This window comes from Aotus nancymaae, unplaced genomic scaffold (assembly GCF_030222135.1).
Source record: "Aotus nancymaae isolate 86718 unplaced genomic scaffold, 86718_ANA_hifiasm-v0.15.2.pri h1tg000014l, whole genome shotgun sequence".
NCBI lineage: Eukaryota > Metazoa > Chordata > Mammalia > Primates > Aotidae > Aotus > Aotus nancymaae.
The window spans coordinates 89393009-89416230 of record NW_026988425.1 but is presented as its reverse complement, the minus strand read 5'-3'; the positions used below and the strand labels follow the sequence as shown (position 1 = coordinate 89416230).

The following is a 23222-nucleotide window of genomic DNA, read 5'->3' as shown; positions in this document are numbered from 1 at the left end:
TAACTACTTTTATTTGCACAGATTCTGTGGAAAACTAGTAAAACCAAATCTCCCCACCTTGAGATGGGTTTTTCTTTGAGGCTGTGAGTTTCGTCTTTCACTGAATGACATACCATTCTTTGTTTACACTGTCAAGAATGACCTGCTTCTCTACAGAGGGGTCATGTGAAAATTCTGCCCTTCCAAAGGGTACAGGATTTGCCTCCCCTTACCTGCTTTTTATGTGTTAAATCTCAATATAACTGGATGATATATCCATCTTCCTCCACTAGAAATTGAGTCTTTTCTAACTTGTAAAGGTCATACAGCCAGGTTCTAAAAGGTATATGGAAATTTAGAAAGCATCAAGTGATCATTTTTTCTCTATATTGTCAACATTAATCAGGTTTTTTTTTTGAAATTTAGTTCCTCTTTCAGCTTATTTTCTGCAGTTTCAAAATAGTTAATATGTAAGAAGGCTGTCATAGCTATAACCTGCTATCCAGTCTATACTAAAGTGTATGCCTCCATTTTCTACCATTGTTTTCATTACCAGTACCCATGAAAATGTATTGTAGATTGTTTCTTACCGAGCAAGTTTGTAATGAATTTTTTATAGCCATGAAAGGCAAATGTTTCTTTAAAAATAGAAAATAGAAGTAAACATACTAAGATTTCATCCTGCTTACTGGTTAAATTATTGAAAGTTAAATTTTCATTTAAAAAAACCCCACAATTTTGGCCGGGCAAGGTGACTCATGCTTGTAATCCCAGCACTTTGGGAGGCTGAGGCGGGCGAATCACCTGAGATCTGGAGTTCAGGACAAGCCTGGCCAACACAGTGAAACCCTATGTCTACTAAAAATACAAAAATTAGCTGGGCGTAGTGGCGGGTGCCTGTAGTCTCGCTACTTGGGAGACTGAGGCAGAAGAATAGCTTGAACCTGGGAGGTGGAGGTTCAGTGAGCCGAGATTGCGCCACTGCACTCCGGCCTGGGCGACAGAGCTAGACTCTATCTCAAAACAAACAAACAAACAAACCAATTTCTTCCTTTCCCAGCATGAATATCTACCTAGTGTCATTTAACTCATTCATCAATGGTACCCTTTAAATATATTTCCAGATAGGTTATATATCAAATTAATATTGAACAAATATTGGAACACTTCCTGATTGAAAACCATGATGTTCCTTTATTCTCCAGACTAGTAAATAATGTTTTGGATGTTATCCTCTATTAATGTTAATCCTTCCTTTCCAATATGGTCAAATGGATACAAAGCCAAGACTCATATGGTCATTCTGGCCAATTATAACTTGAAAACTTAAATATTACACCTTGGATATCCAGGCATTATTGGTATGTAACAACTGATGGCACATAGATAAGTCTTTATATAATGTCTGGATTATAATGCCTCTCATCTCCATATTTATTAAAGGTTTAGAAAGGAAAACACTGTTAAGAAGCCCTGTTAGAAGAGGCAGACTTTACTTTGATTTAAAAATTGAAAGGCTGAACTTTTGCTTTAAAGAAGGAACAGGGGATTTTTCTTCTCTTTCTTGGCCATTCAAGCAATTCTGATGTTGTTTTATATATTACTGGTAAATTCACATTCGTGACTCCTGCCCTTGTGCCAGAGCCTGGACATATCAGTCTTTCAGCTCTGTCCCAACCAACGGAAGCAAAGAGAGGATAGAGACCTTGCTCTGCCCCCATGGCTTTAGACAAAATCAGTTTAACAGAATTTGTTTGAACGAAGAATAATTTGTGTATTGGACAGCACTCAAAACTGGAAGAGGTTCCTAGAGCTCTTCTCTCTCCTCAAATTCTGCCAGTATGTATTTGCTAGGGTGGCCAAGCATGGAGGTGGGTGACTTGGTAGTCAAGGTATATTTCCAAAATGATCTGCCTCAAAAGGCCTCATTCTTTATGTTATGTGTAAATAAGTCATTGATGAGATACTGTGTCCTGGAGGCAGTTCAAGGAAACTTGGAAATAGATGCTCGATGCCATAAAGAAAAATTGGCCGGGCGCAGTGGCTCACGCCTATAATCCAAGCACTTTGGGAGGCCGAGGCGGATGGATCATGAGGTCAAGAGATCGAGACCATCCTGGTCAACAAAGTGAAACCCTGTCTCTACTAAAAATACAAAAATTAGCTGGGCGTGGTGGCAAGTGCCTGTAGTCCCAGCTACTCGGGAGGCTGAGGCAGGAGAATTGCCTGAACCCAGGAGGCGGAGGTTGCGGTGAGCCGAGATCGAGCCATTGCACTCCAGCCTGGGTAACAAGAGCGAGACTCTGTCTCAAAAAAAAAAAAAAGAAAGAAAAATCAGCACTGATACAAAGGATTTTTCAGCAATGCAATTTTTACTTCCTGGACTGTAGGAAAGGTACCCTCATTAACCATCTTACCCCAAGAGTACAATGAACAAAGGAAAAACAGACGAATCTATCCCTTACACATTTGGGGTCCTCCTTACTGCTGTGCTTTATCTTTGTTGGCTGGAGCCAGACCTCACAATCTAAACTAAAACCCGATTGGCTAACAACTTAAAACTTTTCTAAACAGGTAAAAGCAATGGAGAACTGGGAAATGCCTGTGAGCATGTCCAGCACAGATATCTTGGTTAAAGTGCAAGGACATAGAATGTACTATGTTCCTGTAGGCATGCATGTCTAATAGCTCCATAGGATAGGGCTTAACAAAGAGTTGTTAGCACACTTATTATTTAACAAGAAAGGAAACTTTGAAAAGGAACTTTTCTACTTTCCACAGAAACTATCCCACTTTAGGCATTATGTTAGCCTTTATGTTCATGATTATAAAACCATGAGCAATCTGAATTTGTTATCTGCCCTGCATACCATCCATAGTTTGTTGCCATCCCCTTTTCTTCTCAAAATTACCAGAGAAAGACTTCCTGAAACTGATTATTTCTCCCAAATACTTTCTTACCTGCTGCTCTGTTGAAGAAAACGTGAGATTAAGAAGCTTAGTTTGGATTTAGTAATCCATTTCCAAACTGGCATGTACCTTCAAACGTTAAATAATGTATTGTCCCCAAGCATATGCAAATATAATGGTTAGTCCTCTGAGTACAAACCAGGGCCTTTAAAACAAAATCAGTTTGAAAATTTGCTTTCTGTCTTAGGAGTACTTCTTTACAGTTTTTTCTTCTCTTTTTATTACCCTGCTGCATTTCAATTAAAGATGCCAGAAAAGGGCACAGAGGACTTTGGGAGAGTATAACCAAAAGAAAAAATTGATGAGGGTTAGATGAGAACCACCATTATATTGCCATATATAAAAATACATGGAGTTGAATATAGCCATGTGAATTTCAGAGCTCTTTCTCCCTTGCTATTTGTCAATAGTTTTTACTTTTTCATAATATGACCCCAACACAACTGTTAAGTGATCCTAAGATACCTGCAGCATTTTTTTTTTTTCTTTGAGATGGGATCTTACTCTGTCACCCAGGCTGGAGTGCAGTGGCATGATCATGGCTCACTGCAGCCTCGACCTCCCTGGGCTTAAGTAATCCTCCAACCTCAGCCTTTCAAATAGCTGCGACTACAGGTGTGTGCCACCTTGCCCAGCTAATTTTTTCTATCTTTTGTAGACATGGAGTTTCATGTTGCCCAGGCTAGTCTTGAAGTCCTGGGCTCAAGTGATCCTCCCGCCTCAGTCTCCTAAAGTGCTAGGATTACAGGTGTAAGCCATGACACCCAGCTACCTGCAGCAATTTTAATAGAATGTTGCAACTAACATATCATTTTTCATGCTACATTTGAAATACAAATACTTGAGGATAGGGTAAGGTAAGTGTCTATGAGAATTTATTTATGTTTGCTTGTTTATACTAATTGTTATGAATTTTTCAATTCTTTCTTAGATGTAGAGAAATTATAGCACCAAAAGTTGCATGAACTAACAAGCCAAAGATAAAATAGTTAGAGAGGAGGAAAATGAAAACACTTAACATCAGCAACTTTAAATACAGCAAAACAAATAAGTCTTTCCAAACCTGCAATCAAATCTATTTAAAGGATGTAACTAACACATCTGGCCACACTGTTGGGAGTGTGAATCTTTTAGCAACAAATTTCAGTGAAGTCCTGGGGAATGGAATTTAAATTATAAAATGGGCATGATCTCAGAGAGCCTATTTTAAAAGCTTCAAATTTAACAATGGGTGTATTTTTATGAGTAAAGAAAAGAAGATATAAATAAAAGAGAATGGAAATTATGCCTTAAAGGAAAAGATATTTGTAACATTTTCCTTACTATAATAGCATTGGTAGCACTCTTTTCATCAATATTAACCTTTCCTCTTACTAAAATGTATGAATTGTGTTGAATGACTCAAACATTTTTTTAACTTTTTTTTGAATGAAGTTAGACTTTTTTTCATCACAAAAGTAATACATACTTGTGAAAAACAATATTACCCTGAGTCTTACTGCTTAGTTATAACTACTGCTATAAAATTGTGTGTATATTCTTAAATTATTGTGATAATGTCATGTATTTATAATTATTATATATGTCAATTTTGTACTTTTTAATGATTGTGCAGCTAAAGTATAATCATTGAAAAAAATTTAGAAAGTACCAGAGAACTTAAAGAAAATAAACACCCTCATCTAGGATTCTAGCACCTAAAGAAATGGACACTATATACATCTTGGTGTATTTTCCTGCATCTTTTTTCTGTGTGTGCATGTTGCATTTAGTTAAATGCTGCATATCTTGATTTTTAAGCAGAGATAGCAAAGGAACATCACAAATAGGGCCTAGTCTGAAAATGATAATGTGCTTCATGATAGATAAATCTTTTTCAATTAAAAAAAGACCCATCAGTGTGTGCGGCATTTAAGCATATAGAAAATCATTATTCAAGTACCTTGGCATCCAGTATGGCATTTAATCTGTCATTGTTTTGTGCTCTGTTTTTGAAAGGGGGAGAAATTTACTTCTTACTCAATAAGTAATTTGTGACGGTGTTCCCACAAGTGATTTAGCTGTCATTAGCAAGTTCTAGAAGAGTACTGCAGCAAACATTATTTTAACATTGTTTTATGTGTCATGGCAAGAGAGTGCTTATTATTTGTGGGGAGTTGATTGTGGCTGCACAAGCTCATGTCTCAGTGCCAAGAAAGGCCAAGCTGAAAAGCTGCATTGAGGCAGTCACATCTGGTTCACCAGGAGATCCAGCCCCAAGCAGTGAGCACAGGCTCGCGCTGGGTGTCCGACTTGGGAGGCTAAACTGACTCCGGGAAGTTACAAGATCTTTCAAACTGTGGTTTCCCCATTTTTTTCATTTGAAATTTTTGTTTCATTGATTAGAGTATTTTCTAAGATTTTTTTCAGGGAGAGAGCACAGTGATGATTTTCTGAGTGTGTGTGAATGTAAGAATGTTTTCTCTTTGGTGACAGACAAGAAAGTCAATCAATGCAAAATTGTGCAACATTCTCGGGTCACAGTTTTGTTTCATCAAAATTCTGTATCTATTGCTTCATGGTTTTCTGGCTTTTTGTGCTACAGAGATGTCTGAGGCAGCCTAATTGGCTTACTTTTTAGGAAGCTTATTTTTCTAGCCTTGGTGCAAGATTTTATTTTTCTTTTGTTCTTACAGTTTAAAAATACTGCCAGAATGTCCCTATACATTAATGTGTTTTTCTTTATTAATTTGTCTTGGAATATCTGTTTAGTGATTTCTTCATTATTAGTCTTATTTTAGTTTCCCTTGTTTCTTCTTAAACATACATATGCAATAGTTCCTCCTTATCAGCTGTTTCACTTTTCATGATTTCAGTTACCCATGGTACAATACAGTGAGATATTTAGAGAGAGAGACCCCATCCACAGGACTTTTATTATAGTATATTGCTATAATTGTTATATTTTATTATTATTGTTGTTAGTCTCTTACAGTGCCTATTTTAGAAATTAAACTTTATTATAGGTATGTATGTATAAGAGAAACTATAGTGAATACAGGGTTCAGTACTATTCGCAGTTTCAGGCGTCCATGGGGGAATCTTAGAATATATCCCCTGCAAATAAGAGGGACTACTGCAATTCTGACATTAGACATTCACTAATCATCTGCCTCACAATTTTCTTTTGTTGGCATTTACCCTTGCACTCTAGGAGAGTTTCTGAAGTTTGCCCCCCCCCATATATTTTATTTCTAAATTCTGCTCTTTGAAACTTCTAATACAGGTTTAAATTTTGGTTTTGGTTTTTGGTTTCTTTGTGCCCCCCTCTTATCCTCTCTTATCTCTTTGTCTCACTCCGTTATCTTTCCATCTCAGTCTGAGGGACTGTGTTAACTTCTCTTCCCAGTCCACAAGGAGCGTGGTTTCAAAGGCAAGAACTTCCCAGAGCCATGCCTCCATCCACCTCCCTGTCTGGGAACTTGAAGTTCTTTGTCTAACTTTCCTGCATGAGGGATGGGTAGAAAGCCCAGGTGAGCTTCCTTTGTTTAGAAAGCCTGCCAAAAGCTCTGAGGGAGGAAGCTTTGATTGTGGGCCAGGCAACCAATCCAATATCAGAGTCAAAGATCAATGACTCCAGAGGAAGTTTGGAAGAACTCCTTTTACTGGACAAGAACTTGAATGGAGTGGGAGTAACTCCAGGGTTAAATTCCCCCACTCCCTTACCTTTACGGATTTCCCTCTCTGGGATCCCCTCCCATGGCAGCATGGGAGTCTTCTCTCTTTCTCTCTTTACCTATGCAGACTCCATCTCTGGATCCCCTCCCACAACAGCATGGGAGCTCTCTCTATATATTTTTTCTCTCTCTCTCTCTCTCTCTCTCTCTCTCTCTCTCTCTCTCTGCCTAATAAATAGCTTTCAGCAAAACTCTCTGTGTCAGATACTTATTTGAACAAGCTCACTGCACCACCAGGGCCCTCTCCCCATTCTTGGGTGAGTGAGGCCCAAGGACCTGGGAAAACACATCCGATTGGGGAACAGTGAGCATCTTTTGGACACCCCCACAACCCTGCTCCTGTCACCCAGTTAAAATTCTGTAGCTCTCTATTCCATTTCATGAAGTAATAACCTCTCGTTTCCTATCAAAGATGCACACTTTTGTCTGAATTTTCTTCTTATCGTGTATCATTTTATGAGATCTTTTTCAGTCTTCAAGATAATGGCACCCTCTTCCTTTCTCTGTGTTGGTTTTGAGAGGCAAAATTTCTTTCTAGTCACTCATTTTTAAGGAGAGCTTGACCTACTTCTAGAGCTTGTCAGCTGTGATGAGCACACTGTCCTTAGCCCTGCTCTCCATGTTCAAGCTAGCTAAATCTCCTCAGAGCTACAGCTGTTGGGCAGGTGAATAGGCACAATCCTGATAAAAATTCCCACTACCTACTAGACTTTCATTCATTACAGAGCATCTGCTGTATGAAATGAGATGCAGGGAAGAACTCTCAGATTGTTTGGTACTGTTCTCTGTCAGTTGTTTGTTGGTAAATGGATTCACTTATTAATTAAGCAACATCAAATAAGAAAGGTGTTGTTTGGAAAGAACTAACAAGTGAATCCTAAAAAATTGTTTATCTTAAACATTATGATTCTAGACTTCCTAGTTTGTTATTCACATTAAAGCTGGCATTTCTGGACTCTTTCCTTTGCACATCAAGTCTCTCATTGCTAAAGGATCTAATTGGAGGTTAAAGACCAGAATTTTTTAGACTTTGGTACCATTCTATAAATATATCACTCTAAAATCTGAAATCTACAATTTTGAAGAAAATCATTTATAGAAAGCCAAGAGCTAAAAGAATCTTATAATCACATTCCATTTTTGGTTTCACTTAGTACTTGGGATAAAAATTGCTTCTCTGAATGTAATTTTGTCACCTTTTTTCTCCTGTTTACTTTCTTAATACAGCAAGTAGACTCAGCAAAGTCTAATACAATATACTTCTTTCACTAAATAGTGAAATTGAAAGCTCAATGACTAACAAATTTAAAAGATAATGAGGGTTCTTACTACCAGCTGCTGATAAGAAAGATTAGATATTTGTTAGACATGAAATGGTGTTATCTGCCTGGGGTTAACTGCCTGAGTATTAACCATATAGTTCGGGGGACACCCAGTGGTTAAAAGTAGGTAATTCCTTGCTGTGGTACAGTGTTAAAAAAATTATGGAAAAATACATTTCTTGGCTTAGCAGTGACCACACATTGTTGACTTTGTCTTTCTGAATGAGTATATGTTAGGGTGTGTGTGTGTTTTGAGAAAAGGTTTGGTCTTGATTTTATATAAAAATTTTCTTTGAATAATAAAAAACTTACCAATAATGTTGAAAATGTTAGAAATATGATTGAACTTTTCCTTTAATTAAAACAAATTATATTTATAAATAGGGAACAAGTGACTGCATCATAAACAAGAAAAGCCTTTTTGATCCAGAAATTCCAGTTCTAGGAATGTATTCCAAGTACATAATCAGAGGTGTACATGATGACTGACTGACTTATATTCAAAGATATTTATGATAGCTTTATTTATAATAACAAACTTGAAATCATGGCACTGATGTACTGATGAAGGCATTTTTAATACTCTGTTTTGAAAAACATTTAATGGCAGGTGAAATGCTTATATTAGGTAAAAAATCTTTATAAATGTAAGATCTACAATTCCATTTATATAACATAATTATAATATGTTATCTTGTGCATATTTTTGTATTTGTATAAAAACAGAAAAAAACTGAAATTAGTTGTCTTGATTGACAGGATTTTAAGTAATTATTATTTCTTCTTCCTACTTTTTTAAAATCCTAAATGTATTTTTTAAACCAGAAGAAAAAGAACAATAAGCAGCATAGATAATAAAAGAGTAAGATAAGAGTGTTTTAACAATGACCAGAGAAATACCTATGCATGTATCTGCTTACACCTTAAAGAGACCAGTGTTGTGTATCTGAGCTTTTTTTTTACTTTGGAGCCCCTAAGAGATACTTTCAGATCAAGGCTGCTGCTGCTGTGTGTGTATATATGTGTGTGTATATTTTGTGTGCTTGTGAGTGTAGGTGGGGCACACGCACATGTTTGAGTAGAAAAGCACCTCTTAAATATGGACAGAAAATAAGGACTTACAAACAAAGACAACTTGGAGGGCTAGAATACTGAAATAATTTTAGTTCATGTTTTGTTTGGAATCTGATGAAACTGTGATTTTTTCTCTGAAAGCTACACACATGTATGAATACAAGAAATATCCTCCAAAATGTTACATACGATTTAAAGAGGTTTCTTCACACACATCATCCCCACCCTTGCAGGGACAGTCTTATCAAGTAGATATTTAGAAAGCACTATGTAATCGTATTCCTAGTTGGCTTGTTGATGTCTGAAATTCTACCATTAACAATTTCCTTGTACTCTCATCACCTTTTTCTGGATCTTTTTTTAAACTGTAGGTATTTCTAGTTAATACATTCATTATTAATGCCCCAGTGAGAAGTAGTTTGGCAGGAAAGGAAGAGAAAAATGTAAGCATTTTTTTTTTCTGTAAATTCTGTAGAGGTAGTAGTGAACTAGAGTCATTTGATGAAAATAGCTAACACTTACATAGGCAGTATATACACATGCAAATACACATGTGCACACACATGAGCACACACATACCCTATATGGCAACCCTGTTCTCCTGATAAGGAAATTGAGGCACAACTTGATTAAATAACTCGTCTAAGGTCACATAGTTATTTAATAATAGAACCCAGAATTGAAATTACTTTCCAGAGTCTGTGCTTTTCACTAGTATCTGATACTCATCATGAAATTACCTATATCATGAAGTCTGCCTTATAAGATGGAGGCCAACTTCACAGACTTTCTTACTTCTGTTGTCACTTTTTTGTTATTCACTTCTCTACCCTTCATATCCCTCCTTCTTCCTTGTGTGATACCCTCTTTTCATTCAAGAAGATTGTATAGCAAGTTAAATTATTTCAATTCTCATGATGTAGGTATAGCTATTCTCCCTTTGTAAGTAGGAGATGAGACTCTGAGGGAAGCGTTGGCAAGGCAGAGGCAGAGCCCTAGAATAGTAGCATTTTCCTGACTCCTGGTCAGTGCAACAACCTCATGACTGGAAAGACTTGAGCTGGACTACCTTGAGAGGCTCCACCTGAGATGATGCATGGAAACTGAGTAATCTGAAAAAAACAAAACAAAACAAAACAAAAAAAACCTCACTGGAGCATGCTCACCACAGTGGGTGTTATTAAGGCCCTAGAACATGAGACATTTCATTCGGTATGTAAATGTCTATGTAATATTATGAGTTAATGATAAGGCTTATTCATTGTGACTTAGTTATCAGTGTTTATTGGAGCCAGCACATCCTATTTATTGCTTTGCATTTGCAGTAGCACACATTTATACTTCTTTTGGTAATAAAAGCAATTTGTACTTATTTGGTGACTGCTTAAACTATGGTGTAAAAGAACATTTGTAAATAAGAGTCATAGTTTTATAATTGCTAGTGTTGGAGAATCTACCTACACTTGAAAGACAATCTTTTTCTAGACACTATTTCCAAATCATTTATTTTCACATGGAAACAATACTTCTTGCCATTTTATAGGATGACTCCTAAGTTATGGAGTAGATTTCTTAACACATATGTAAAAACTTACATATTTCAATGAGAGTTTTTATCCTGAAAAATACTTTTCATGAAGTCTAAGAAATGTGTCATTAATGTGATTTTATCATTGTGGAAATGCCAGAGTGTACTTATACAAATCCAGATAGTATATACAGCTTTATTTATATATAGTTTTTCATATAGAAAACCAAATATCTCAGCACCATGACTGAATATTAGTAATTTCCCCTATTTGATCTGCAATGCCAATATCACGTGTCATACATCAAGTTTGCATATATGCCCTACTATAATCTTATGGGACCACTGTCCCATATACAGAAAACGCAGTCTGTTGTTGACTGAAACATGCTTATTCAGCACATGACTATATACATTTCTTTTTATATCACAATAACACGTACTCTAAAGGCTGATCTGTTCCAACCTAACAAAGCTTAACAACAAATCTCAAAAAAATCAAACTGTTTCCAAATAACTTAATAGCATCCCATTATTAGGATCATGAGCTAGTTCTAAGGAAGAAATTACATTTTTCTGTCCCACAAAAAGTTATTATTTTTATATTTATATACATAATAAAACTCATAGAAGATTTTCAGCAGCCACTAAGTCTTCTCATGAGTAAAAACCAGACCCACTGGGGTTGCCCTGTAGGGGTCAGTCTGTTCCATTGCTACCTGGGCGAAGACTCTGAGCCTCTCACTTTAGGGTTAGGAATTTCAACTTGTGGGTCACAGTCCTCAGGACATGTTTTAGCTCATTTAACCCTCAAAATCACCTTCTGAGGTATGAGCAGAGTTATTCACATTACTCAGTTAGAAAACTGGTGTTGACCAGTTAGAACGGCGATCATTTCAAAATCTGGAGACAACAGATGCTGGAGAGAATGTGGAGAAATGGAACACTGTTACACTGTTAGTGGGAGTGCAAATTAGTGCAACTATTGTGGAAGACAGTGTGGTGATTCCTCAGGGACCTAGAAACAGAAATACCATTTGACTCAGCAATCTCATTACTGGGTATATACCCAAAGAATTATAAATTATTCTATTATAAAAACACATGCACACCTATGTTCATTGCGGCACTGTTTACAATAGCAAAGACCTGGAACCAACCCAAATGTCCATCAGCAATAGACTGGATAAAGAAAATGTGGCACATATACACCACGGAATACTACACAGCCATAAAAAATGATGAGTTCGTGTTCTTCATAGGGACGTGAATGAATCTGGAAACCATCATTCTCAGCAAACTGAAACAAGAACAGAAAACCAACACTGCATGGTATCACTCATACAACACGAGTGTTGAACAATTAGAACACGTGGATACAGGGAGGGCAGCATCACACACTGCAGTCAGTTGGGGGACACCAGGGGAGGGACAGCAGAGGGTGGGGAGGGACAATGTGGGGAGAAATGCCAGATATAGGTGATGGGGGGAGGAAGGCAGCAAACCACATTGCCATGTATGTACCTATGCAACAATCCTGCATGATCTGCACATGTACCCCAGAACCTAAAGTACAATAAAAAAAAAAGAAAGAAAGAAAACTGGTGTTGAGAACTGTTCATAAACTTGCCTAAGATCTCATAGCTGGAATTTGGTAGAACAGGACTCCTGCTATATAAATCATAAGGTAGGATCATTGTCCAAGAGAATGTGGTGCCTTTCTTCACAGAGTCAAGAAGTCTCAGGGTAAAACATGTGGCTTCACTCAGGGAGCCCTTTCTGAGATTTTAGGTGACAATGACGCAGCAACTCTTTGCCTGGCTCTTGAAACTTCATTGTTATTTTGAAAATTTTAAAGATTCAAGTTTTGATTGGTTCAGTAAAAAATTTTTTCTCTGAACTGCAGTAGATACACAAAAAAGTATGCAACTAATTTTTTCATGCCTTCTTGCAACAGATGATGCAATATCATATATAAATGAGCTTGTTTTGAGAGTTTCTGCTTACTGTAGGTAGATGAATTCTGTCCTGAAGGTGGATCCAGCCTTATCACTAGTTAGTGAGAATGCAGATCTAGCAAGGTAAGAGATCTGTCCAGGGCAGGGTGGAATTTCTAAGGACTGATGCTGTTGTTAAGGAGTATGAAGGTGAAGAAGATACCAGCAACACTAAGCACAAGATGACATGAAGCCAGAGGATGTTGAGAACCTTGCACCTGAAGGCAAGGTTCATGGGGTCTAGATAGTAACCAGAGAAGACCAGAAGCAAACCAGATCTTCGAAGAAACTGATGATCCCAAACTCATGTGACTATAGGGCTATTCTGAACCTGCATCACTTCAGAATAAATATTGTGATCCTGCATTTTGTTTCATCTCATACCATACATGCCCGTACCCAGCATGCTTTGGCTGCACTGGCTTCTTTCTGCTCCTCCTGCTTACCAAGCCCAATCTTACCTTAGGGCCCTTGCACCTGCTGCTTTGTCTACCTGGAATGCCTCCTCTCCATCATCCCATATTTACATGGTTTCTTCACAGCAGTCAGGTCTTAGTCAAATGTAGCGTCCTCATCCATCCTGTCTGAAGCAATCCTCAGCCAATCACTCTCTGTTACCTCTTCCTGTTTCATAGTTTGTTTAGGACTCACCACTCTCTGAAATCATCTTGTTTTTTTGTTGACTTACTTAGAGGCTGAGTCTTTCTACTGGAATGTAAGAGCCATGAGAGCAGCAGCATTTTCTGTTTAATTGGTCATTCTTTCCCCATTGCCTAGAATAGGACCAGGTTCATAGTTTGCCCAGTGAATGAATGAACAAATGAATATGTAAAGTGAGACACAAATGAAGAAGGGGGGCCAGGTCTTGTACATCGGCCAAAACAACATGTAATTAAACTCTGATTACCAATCTCAAAATAAGAAGGAGTCTGCTCTGTATATGGGTGTATTTCCAGCCTTTGCATTGTATTTTGAGTGCCAGATGTCAACAAAGAGCTTAATAAATATTTGTTAGATAAAAATGTAATGAAAGATCATTTTACATATTCCACTCTCACTTCAGCTGAACTACATTGGTCCTTTGTGGACTAGGTCATCCAGGCAGCTCTGAGAGCAAGACAGTCTGTAGGGGAACAGATCACACCCACAAGAAAGTTGAGGGAACCTCCATTAAGTTAAAAAGCATTTCATTCATTAGTAAGTCATTTTCAGCATGTATATTAAGTTTACAGTTATTATTTTTAACTTAATAGTTTCGTCACTGCCAAAATACAAGTTTTTAAATTCTCATTGGCAGATACTATTTGGCATATTGTAAGTAGTGGAATCGATTTACAGACTTTACAGGTAAGCTGGCATCCAATATGTGGGCTGTGACGTAGTGAATGGAATCTGTAATTAGCCCAGGATTGGGACATGGCCTTCCTCAATTATAGCTAAGATCAAAAGCTAATAGCTGGAGTTTGGGACAGCTGTGTCACATTGAAAATGGACCTAAACTCCTTCAGTTTCCTCATTGGAGAAAGAGAGGCTGAGATAGGTATGAAGTTGAAATGGATGCTGCTGCTGCTGTATTCTTGTCTTTATGTCTTATGTCCAGTCTTTTACACAGAATCCATTTGTACATTAAGGTTGTCAGAAGCTATTTGTTATTATTTGTGATAATTTTAAAAAGACTTGCAATCTGGATAAAATGTGGGTTATCCCCTCCTTTTACCATCTCACCTATCACACCTGCATCACGAGCTTCTTAGCAGCCTCTTTTATTTTTATCACATTTATCTAGGATTTTTCTTTCCTTGGTTGATGGTAGTATGTGTATGCTTGGGAGAGACTGTTTATTTATTCTACAGATGATGCCTAGGAGGCTGAACTCCTGCAAATGCCTGTGAGGCCCCCTAGAGTGGTTGACCAGTGGACACATAGAGATTGTGCTTTGAGGACAGCAAGCTAAGTTTTGAGTTTTGGCCATGCTAAGGCAAAATTTACCCTGAAGGAAAAAAAGACTTCAGTTCAAACTTCCATGGCATGCATTTTCAATAAATTAGAAAATATAATCCCCCTTTGACTAAATATTTATTCTAGATATTAAAGAATGAAACCAAATAATTATCAATATGCATATAAAATGTTTATTGCATAGACATAGAACACGTTAATGTGTTATATACCAGCTAATTCATGCATTAGCTTACCTTGTGTATTCAATGTGGGCTTTGTTTTGTTTTTTTGTTTGTTTGTTTGTTTGTTTTGAGACGAGTCTCGCTCTGTCGCCCAGGTGCCCAGGTCAGAGTGCAGTGGCACAGTCTTGGCTCACTGCAACCTCCGCCTCTCAGATTCAAGCCATTCTTCTGTTTCAGCCTCCCAAGCTGGGATTACAGGGGTCAGCCACTACGCCCAGCTAATTTTTTGTACTTTAGTAGAGAGGGTTTCACCACATTGCCCAGGCTGGTGTCAAACTTCTGATCTTATGATCCGCCCACCTCAGCCTCCAAAAGTGCTGCAATTACAGGTGTGAGCCACAGCACTCGGCCTATTCATTGTTTACAGTACATTATTCACACTTTAGAGACCTTGGAGCATATCACCATTTTACATTATAAAGCTTTATAGTTTATATGCTTGCTTCTTTGGAATATAGATACTCATAAGAAAGAGATACAGGATATGAAGGTCTTGTTGAGAAAGCAACTGTGTATTTTACCTTTCCTTTTTTCCTCCATTTATTTTCTTTTTCTCAATTAAAATAGTTACATAAGAAAACACAAAAAAAGCCCAAGAAGGATTTTTTAAAAATTACTCTTTACACCATCAGAAAATAACCTCATATGACCTTAAGGGATCATACTATACATACTATTTTATAATTTGACTTTATATAAAATATGAATAATGTGTTTTTATCTAATGAGGTGTTCTTCTAAGTCATAACTTTTAATAACCAGATGATATTTCATCCTATGGCTGTGCAATAACATAACCCCCTATTATGGGAGGCAGTATAGGTAGGTAGAAGATTAGAGTCTGGAGCAGACATCCTGCCTTTTACTATGACCATGGCCAAATAATCTATGCATTCCGTTCTTCAGTTCTCTCACCCATAAAAGGGATAACAATAGTATCAGGTTTATATTGGTTTATGTTGTTATGCATGCTATTTAAAACACTTAGAGTACTTAGAATAATGCTCTAAGAGGCTTTATTCTTAAAGTGTTTTTATCCTATTATTATCTATAATTCTATTATTCTAATAGAATAATTACCTGGCACACCATAAGTACTCATAAACATTCATTATTATAGACATTGTTTTCAGCTTTTTTTTTTTTTTTTTTTTTTTTTTTGAGACAGAGTCTTGCTCTGACACCCAGGCTGGAGTGCAGTGGCACGATCTTGGCTCACTGTGACCTCTGCCTCCCAGATTCAAGCAATTCTCCTGCCTCAGCCTCCTGAGGAGCTGAGACTACAGGCATGCGCCATCACACCTGGCTAACTTTTTGTATTTTTAGTAGAGATGGTGTTTCATCATATTAGCCAGCATGGTCTCTATCTCCTGAGCTCATGATCCACCCGCCTCTGCCTTCCAAAGTGCTGTGATTACAGGCATGAGCCACTGCACCTGACCTGTTTTCAGGTTTTTTAGCTTATAGTACTGTGATGAATATCTTTGAAGCAAAATACTTTTTCTCTTCTCTTATTTCCCTAAGATACATTTTTACAAGTAGAATAGCATCCTTGATACATATTGCTAAATCACCCTCCACAGACATTGTGACATTGTATACTCTCTGTGACTGGGAGAGTGATGTTCTTGGAAGTGTGTGACAACTGCCCTGGTGAGTTTTGCAGTTCTCCGAACTCACTGAATATTGAACAATTGAGATTTATTCAACGTACTCTTCATTTTAATTTCTATATCATCTTCAGGCAAAGTTATGAAAAATTAAAAGCATATGTTTACTTTGGGTGTGTTTCAAGTATTAGTCTGATTTTTGCTTGAGAAAATATTTGTATTGATATGTAAGTTTGCATTTGACTATATTGGTAAGGTGTTTTCCCCATTGAAACTAATATTTTTTATTTTCAAGAGAAAAGCAACAAGCCTCAGGAGCAGTCAATCCTCCAGAGCCCATGCTGATGGAACAGCCTCGGCCACCAAGGTCAGTGATTTCCTGAACATAAAAAGACCCCTACTGTATTCTACAGGGATATCATTAGTGGGTGGGGCCTGTAGGGAAGGCAAACAGTGTCTGGATATCACTGAAGGTTTTTGAACCAAGTATCATTTCTGTGCTGAAGACAGAATACAATTTCTTAATAATGAGGTGAGTGATTTAAAACCTAGTAAAACCATTTATTGTATAATTCTCCTCGGTATATAATAAGTTTTAAACAAATATTAATTATGAAGACTATCTGTAGATAATATTGCACTTTTGCACATACTGTGAGTAAAAATGTAGTCCTCCCACTTTAGAAAATAATTCAAATCCTCCTCATGGGCATTAACCACACCAGGCACTCTGCTAAGTGCTCTGTGTAATTATATCATGTAATCTCCTCACAATCTTCTTCTTCTTATTCCTTTATACACGAGGGAACCAGAGCTCAAGGAGTTTAAGTAACCTTGACAAGCTCACAACACCAGTAAGATGGAGATAGGGCTTGAACCCAGGTTTCCTGTCATGAGGTCTTTGACAATGCTGGATCTCATAAGCTCCATCTAAGCAATTTTGGTAATATAACCCTTCAAAGTTTTGCAACTTATAAAAATCACTGAAATGTCACCTTTCAAGCAAGAAAGTGGCCAGGCACAGTGGCTCATGCCTGTAATCCCAGCACTTTCGGAGGCTGAAGCAGGAGGATAACTTGAGCCCAGGAGTTTGTGAACAGCTTGAGCAACATAGTAAGACCCTGTCTCTACAAAAAAAATTTAAAAATTAGTCAGGCTTGGTGGTACGTGCCTGCAGTCCCAGCTACTCAGATGGCTTAGGTGGGAGGATCTCTTGAGTCTGGGAGGTCGAGGCTGCAGTGAACTGTGACAGTGCAACTGAAGTCCAGCCTGGGCAACAGAACAAGACCTTGCCTCAAAAACAAAAAGACAAGAAAGTATAATTTTATAATTTTAGCTAGTAGTTTTTGATAAATAAAATTGTTTCAGGAGGCCGAGGCAGGCAGATCACGAGGTCAGGAGTTCAAGACCAGCCTGGACAAGATGGTGAAACCTTGTCTCTACTGAAAATATAAAAATTAGCTGGGTATGGTGACATGCTCCTGTAGTCCCAGTTACTTGGGAGGCTGAGGCAGGAGAATTGCCTGAACTCAAGAGGCGGATGTTGCAGTGAGCTGATATTGCACCACTGCACTCCAGCCTGGTGACAGAGCGAGACTCCGTCTCAATAAAAAAGAAAAAAAAAATTGTTATATTCCGCCCATTTCAACTTTGTGGTCTTTTAGTATGTCCAAGATTATCTAAAACCTCAACCTATGTGTCAGGACTATCTATACAACTATTTAAAGTAAACTTTTTTGTTTGAAATTGGTGGCTATCTTATGAAAGTCAGACTTTCTCATAGATGTCACTTGCTCAATGAAGAGTTAGTATTTTAGTGTCACTCAGAGTTCTGACTGTTCTCAAAGCCCCTGATGGTGCCTAACAAATAATCAGCTGAGGAGTGAGAAGAGGCCAGTCCCTCTAATGCTAAATACCATCCCACTTTAAGACCCATGTCTTTTAAATTCTTTTTCAAAGCCCTCTTCTGCCAGTCAGTAAAAATATAAAAATCATTGAAAGACAATGAATCATAAATACAGGGAATTAATTAATGTTTGGGACCAACATAAACTCAAAACTGAGGTCTGCTCTTTTTTAGCCATTCTTTACTGCTGGAGACACCACAGCATTGATGGTCACTGGGTAAGAGACTGTTGCTGACACAAACAAATACAAGCTTGGATTTCCTCTTTGTCACTATGATTTGTCCAGTCCATTGAACCTCAGTTTCTTCATCTGTAAAATGAGGATAGGACTTCTCTTGTCAGAGCTTTTGAGAGGCTTAAATGAAAGAAAATATATACTAACACTTAGCCCCGGCCCTGGCGTTTAGTAGATGCTGGGAAAATGGACCTCTCTGTGACTGATCTTGTTAGTCTTCATATTCTGTTGTTTCCAGGTCTCCAAATAAAAGAGATTCTCCAACTAAAAATGATTTACTCTGATGGTTATTAGGACTTGTATTTAGCATACCCTTAAATTATGCCTCTAGAAATGATACATCTCATTGGCAAAACCACCCAATGAGATTTAGTAAGTTATTTGTAAATGTTCCCAGACTTTCTATTATCTAAACTTTGTATTAACTGAACTTGCTACTATCTAAACGTTTTGCTATTATCTAAACCACACCCAGTTTTTTCTTGAACGTAATCATAAGAATCAGACCTTTTCCATTTTTTTTTTTAACATGGACGTTACCCAATTTTTCTGAGATGGGATAGTTATAAAGAACTTGAACATCTCCCCACAAACCGTGTTCTGTCTTAAGATCTGGAAGGGGCAGAGCATAACTGGGAAGTGGAGATGTTTTAGCCACGTTTATTGTTCTAGTATTTAACAGCAAACTTGAAATTATTTTCTTGGCTTTATGAACACTGTCCTCTCCCATTTCCATTCTTATGTCTCCTGTTTCTCTTTCTCACTATGCTTTTCTGACTCATTCACCAGTTTCCTGACTGTGAGTTCTCCAGGGTTTGATTCTTCACCTCTTCCTTTCTCAAATATTTAATTTTTACAAAGTTTTGAAGAAATGTAGTTGCTTATTTCTTATTTTGATGCCAGATTGGAATGGCTGTAGCTCGTAGCATTATCCCTTAAGAAATTACATACCCATGCATCATTTAGAAAAGCTGGGGGTAATAGCATAACTTGAAGCCTTTTATTACACAGTTACCATTGCACACACAGGCAAATAATATTCTCCCAATACATTATGAAAAGGTGTGACAGAGTGGTAGATAGAATTGGCAGTAAGAACTAGTGCTAGTTTTCTTGATTCTGGAAATAGTTGATTTGAAATTTAAAATAAGTGATAATTTTATAATTATTAAAATGTAAAGTTTTATTAAAGTTTTAAAACTTTAAAGTCTTAAAAATTAAGTACTTAATTTGAAGCATATGTGTAAGCTATGTATTAGAGCATGGTTTCTGTATATTTTAGAACTGTTTTATGAGAATGCTTAGAAAAGGAGGATTTGTGCCCTCAAATAGCATCCCTTCTGCTATGCAGGTTTGGGTTTCAAAGATCCAGTGCTCTTCAGTGATGTAAATATTTCTAATTTAAAATAATTATTGTAAATTGTTTAGTTCTTAAAATCTAATTTTTGGTAAATCAGTAGTGAAGATGAGGCTGCAGAAATTATACAGATTATTGCTAAAACCTCTATGAAAATAGTTGTGATCCATAATCAGTCATGCAATTTTATTGCTGGAAGACTTCTCAGGCAACTTCTATTTCATCAATCTGACTATTCAGGTAGGGAAACCAAGGTTCAAATTGCATTAGGAATATCTCTGTGGAAGTCAACATGGTGAAACCCCGTCTCTACTAAATATACAAAAAATTAGCTGGGCATAGTGGTGCGTGCCTGTAATCCCAGCTACTCAGGAGGCTGAGGCAGGAGAATTGCTTGAACCCAGGAGGCGGAGGTTGCAGTGAGCCGAGATCGCGCCATTGCACTCCAGCCTGGGTAACAAGAGCGAAACTCCGTCTCAAAAAAAAAAAAAAAAAAAGAAGATGTACTGGTTGAAGCTGTTAGTTCCAATTAGAGCCCACTCTGACTGAGCCAAAAAGGAATTCCTTAAGGAACAGGGGGTAGCTGGTAGAGAAATCCAGGCAAGTACAGCAGAAGAAATCTAAAGCTTTACAGCAGGAACAATGCACAGTAACACTATGAGGCTTTCTCCTGCTGCCACCACAGCTCAGTTTCTGTCACATTTAGAACTGGGTGCCGGAACTCTGTCACTACTGATGCAGAAAACTCAAAATCCTTATTATAACATGGATTTCCTGGTGGGCAGCAGCCTGTACACGTTGCTCACCTCCAATCTCATTCTTGTCTGACACATCTGATCGGCCAGCGTACATCATATGCCTTCACACTGCTACAAGGGAATCTGGGAGTGTGAGTTTTCTGGATCCTGCTTTGGGAAGGCATGGACTGATGAGGTGGGAAATTATCAATATGTGGTGAGGGTTTTCAAATGTGTGGCCACCTGCTGAATGACAGATATCCATGAAAGAAAGGAAAACAGGAGAATTACCTAACTGTATAGAAGGAAAACCATAGATGACAGGTTATTCAGAAACATTAGGCCTTTCAAACGGAAGGAAGTGCAAACAACTTCCCTCCCAGACTAGCAGGGAGGAGATCTATGAAGGAATAAGCACCTATCAGAGAAATACTTTTGTGATTGGTCCTGGGTCTGCCACAAATAGCTGTGCTAACTTTGGCAACGCAGCTCTCTTCCCAGGTTCTTACTTTTCTCACCCCTAATAGGAGCGAGGGTCTGGATTAACTCTTTGGGTATTGTGGAGGATGTGCTGACATTCAGCACCGGCATCAGCCCACAGTATCCTCCTACCACCTGTGGTTTGTGAGATGACTGTCTGTTAGACAAGAAAGCATTTTTATTTTAATAATTACACTTATATTTTAATGTGCTATAAAAAAAGTAAGCTAGCACATCAACTCCTAATCCCATGGATATTTTTATTTATGGCGAGGCCGAATTGAAGGTTAAAGTACATCTAATTATTTTATAATAATTACAATAATTATAATAATACAGCTATGGCAGGTTTAAAAAATATTATGTAAGTAATGTACAAATAATAACCAGAGTTTGAGAAATAATATCCGGTTAATTCTCACCTTTTAATGTACATAATAAGTCAGCGTAGCTTTTATTAAAATGAAGATTCTGATTCAGGAAGTCTGGGGTGAGACTGAGATTCTGCTTTTTAACAAGCTTCCAGTTGGTGTGCTGCTTCTGGCTTGGTGGCCACATTTTGAGCAGCCAGGAGACTGAATTTTGCTGAAGGTAGGTAGTTTAGGCTACCCATAACCTAAACACCAACTGGAGAATCTGGTTAAAATGCAAATTCTCAGGTTCCAAGCCAAGAAATTTGGATTCACCAGAGTGGGGAAGAGCCCAGGATTTTATATATTTAATAGGCAATCCCAGGAGTTTCAGATGCAGGTGATTTGAGAACCACACTGGCAGGAAGGACACCCTCAGGGATTGTGATGGCCGTAGCACAGCCGTGGAACAACAGTTTCCTTTCACTCTAAGGAAAGGAGCCCCTTTCTACTTAGAGCAGAGAATGTTCCAAAAATTTGTTTCTGTTTATTTTGTTTTATTTATTTTTTGATACAGGATCTCACTGTCACCGAGGCAGGAGTGCAATGGTTCAATCTCAGCTCATTGCAACCTCCACCTCCTGGGTTCAAGCAATACTCCTGCCTCAGCCTCCCGAGTAGCTGGGATTACAGGCGTGCACAACCACATGTGGCTAATTTTTGCATTTTTAGTAAAGACAGGGTTTCACCATGTTACCCAGGCCGATCTCGAACTCCTGACCTCAGGTGATCCACCCACCTCAGCCTCCCAAAGTGCTGGGTTTACAGGCGTCGGCCACTGTGTCCAGCAGGAAAATTTGTTTTGTTACCATGTGATTACTCATCTGTACTCTTCAGGAGCACAGAAATACATTCAGAGATAGGCATCATTGAGCTGCCTAACTCTGGAAGCTATGCCCAGGGCCCATCCCTATGGGGTGTGGCCTAAATTAGTCACCCTGTGCTATTTTTGTCACAGGAGAAATTAATGTCAGTGAAACCTAGATGAGCTGAGTTTTAGTTTACTTTTAAAAAGGAATGACAATACTAATGATCAACAACAACAAAAAGGGGATATATACGCTATACTTCCAACAAGAAGAATTATAAGGCCGGGGGCAGTGGCTCACATCTGTAATCCCAGCACTTTGGGAGGCTGAGGTGGGCAGATCACTTCAGTTCAGGAGTTTGAGACCAGCCTGGCTAACATGGTGAAACCCTATCTCTACTAAAAATATAAAAATTAGCCAGATGTGGTGCTGTACACCTGTAATCCCAGCTACTCAAGAGGCTGAGGCAGGAGTATTGCTTGAACCTGGGAGGTGGAGGTTGATATACATATGCATATATGTATATATGTGTATATATAGAGACTTTATATATCTGTATGTGTATATATATAAGGACAGAGTCTTCTACTCTGGAAATGTTAGCATCTTAAAGTTGGAAGGGCTCTTATTTCACCAGATTTTTCACAGAAATAAAAGAAAAAAGATAAGGTGGCTATGAGGAGTACCTTGAAGGGGATGTCAGAGGGCCCTACCTGCCTTGACTGCTTGGTGGTGTAGGTATAGGGCACAAAGCTGTGGTTGAGTTCACCTTTTTCATTCCACTGGCCATCACTTGTCATGACTCGACACAGCACTGTGTCCAGCCTGTCCTGAGGTCTGTGTTCCTCAAACAGTGACCATCACCACCTCCTTCATTCATACCCCAAGTTCAGGGTTCAGAGCCTTTA

At 38.1% G+C, this 23222-nt stretch overlaps 1 protein-coding gene across 6 annotated transcripts in view; it reads left to right on the top strand.

The window, feature by feature from the left end:
* The window catches only part of CAST (calpastatin), a 109582-nt gene that overhangs the window by 13570 nt on the left and 72790 nt on the right, over positions 1 to 23222 (top strand). For 3 of the 6 annotated variants that reach the window (XM_064376174.1, XM_064376173.1, XM_064376178.1), the window contains one exon: positions 16675 to 16746. In XM_064376174.1, coding sequence (XP_064232244.1) covers positions 16675 to 16746 — 72 coding nt within the window. Of the gene's footprint in view, positions 1 to 16674; positions 16747 to 23222 lie in introns of those variants that run through there. The other 3 variants (XM_064376177.1, XM_064376176.1, XM_064376175.1) reach the window with 1 other exon arrangement.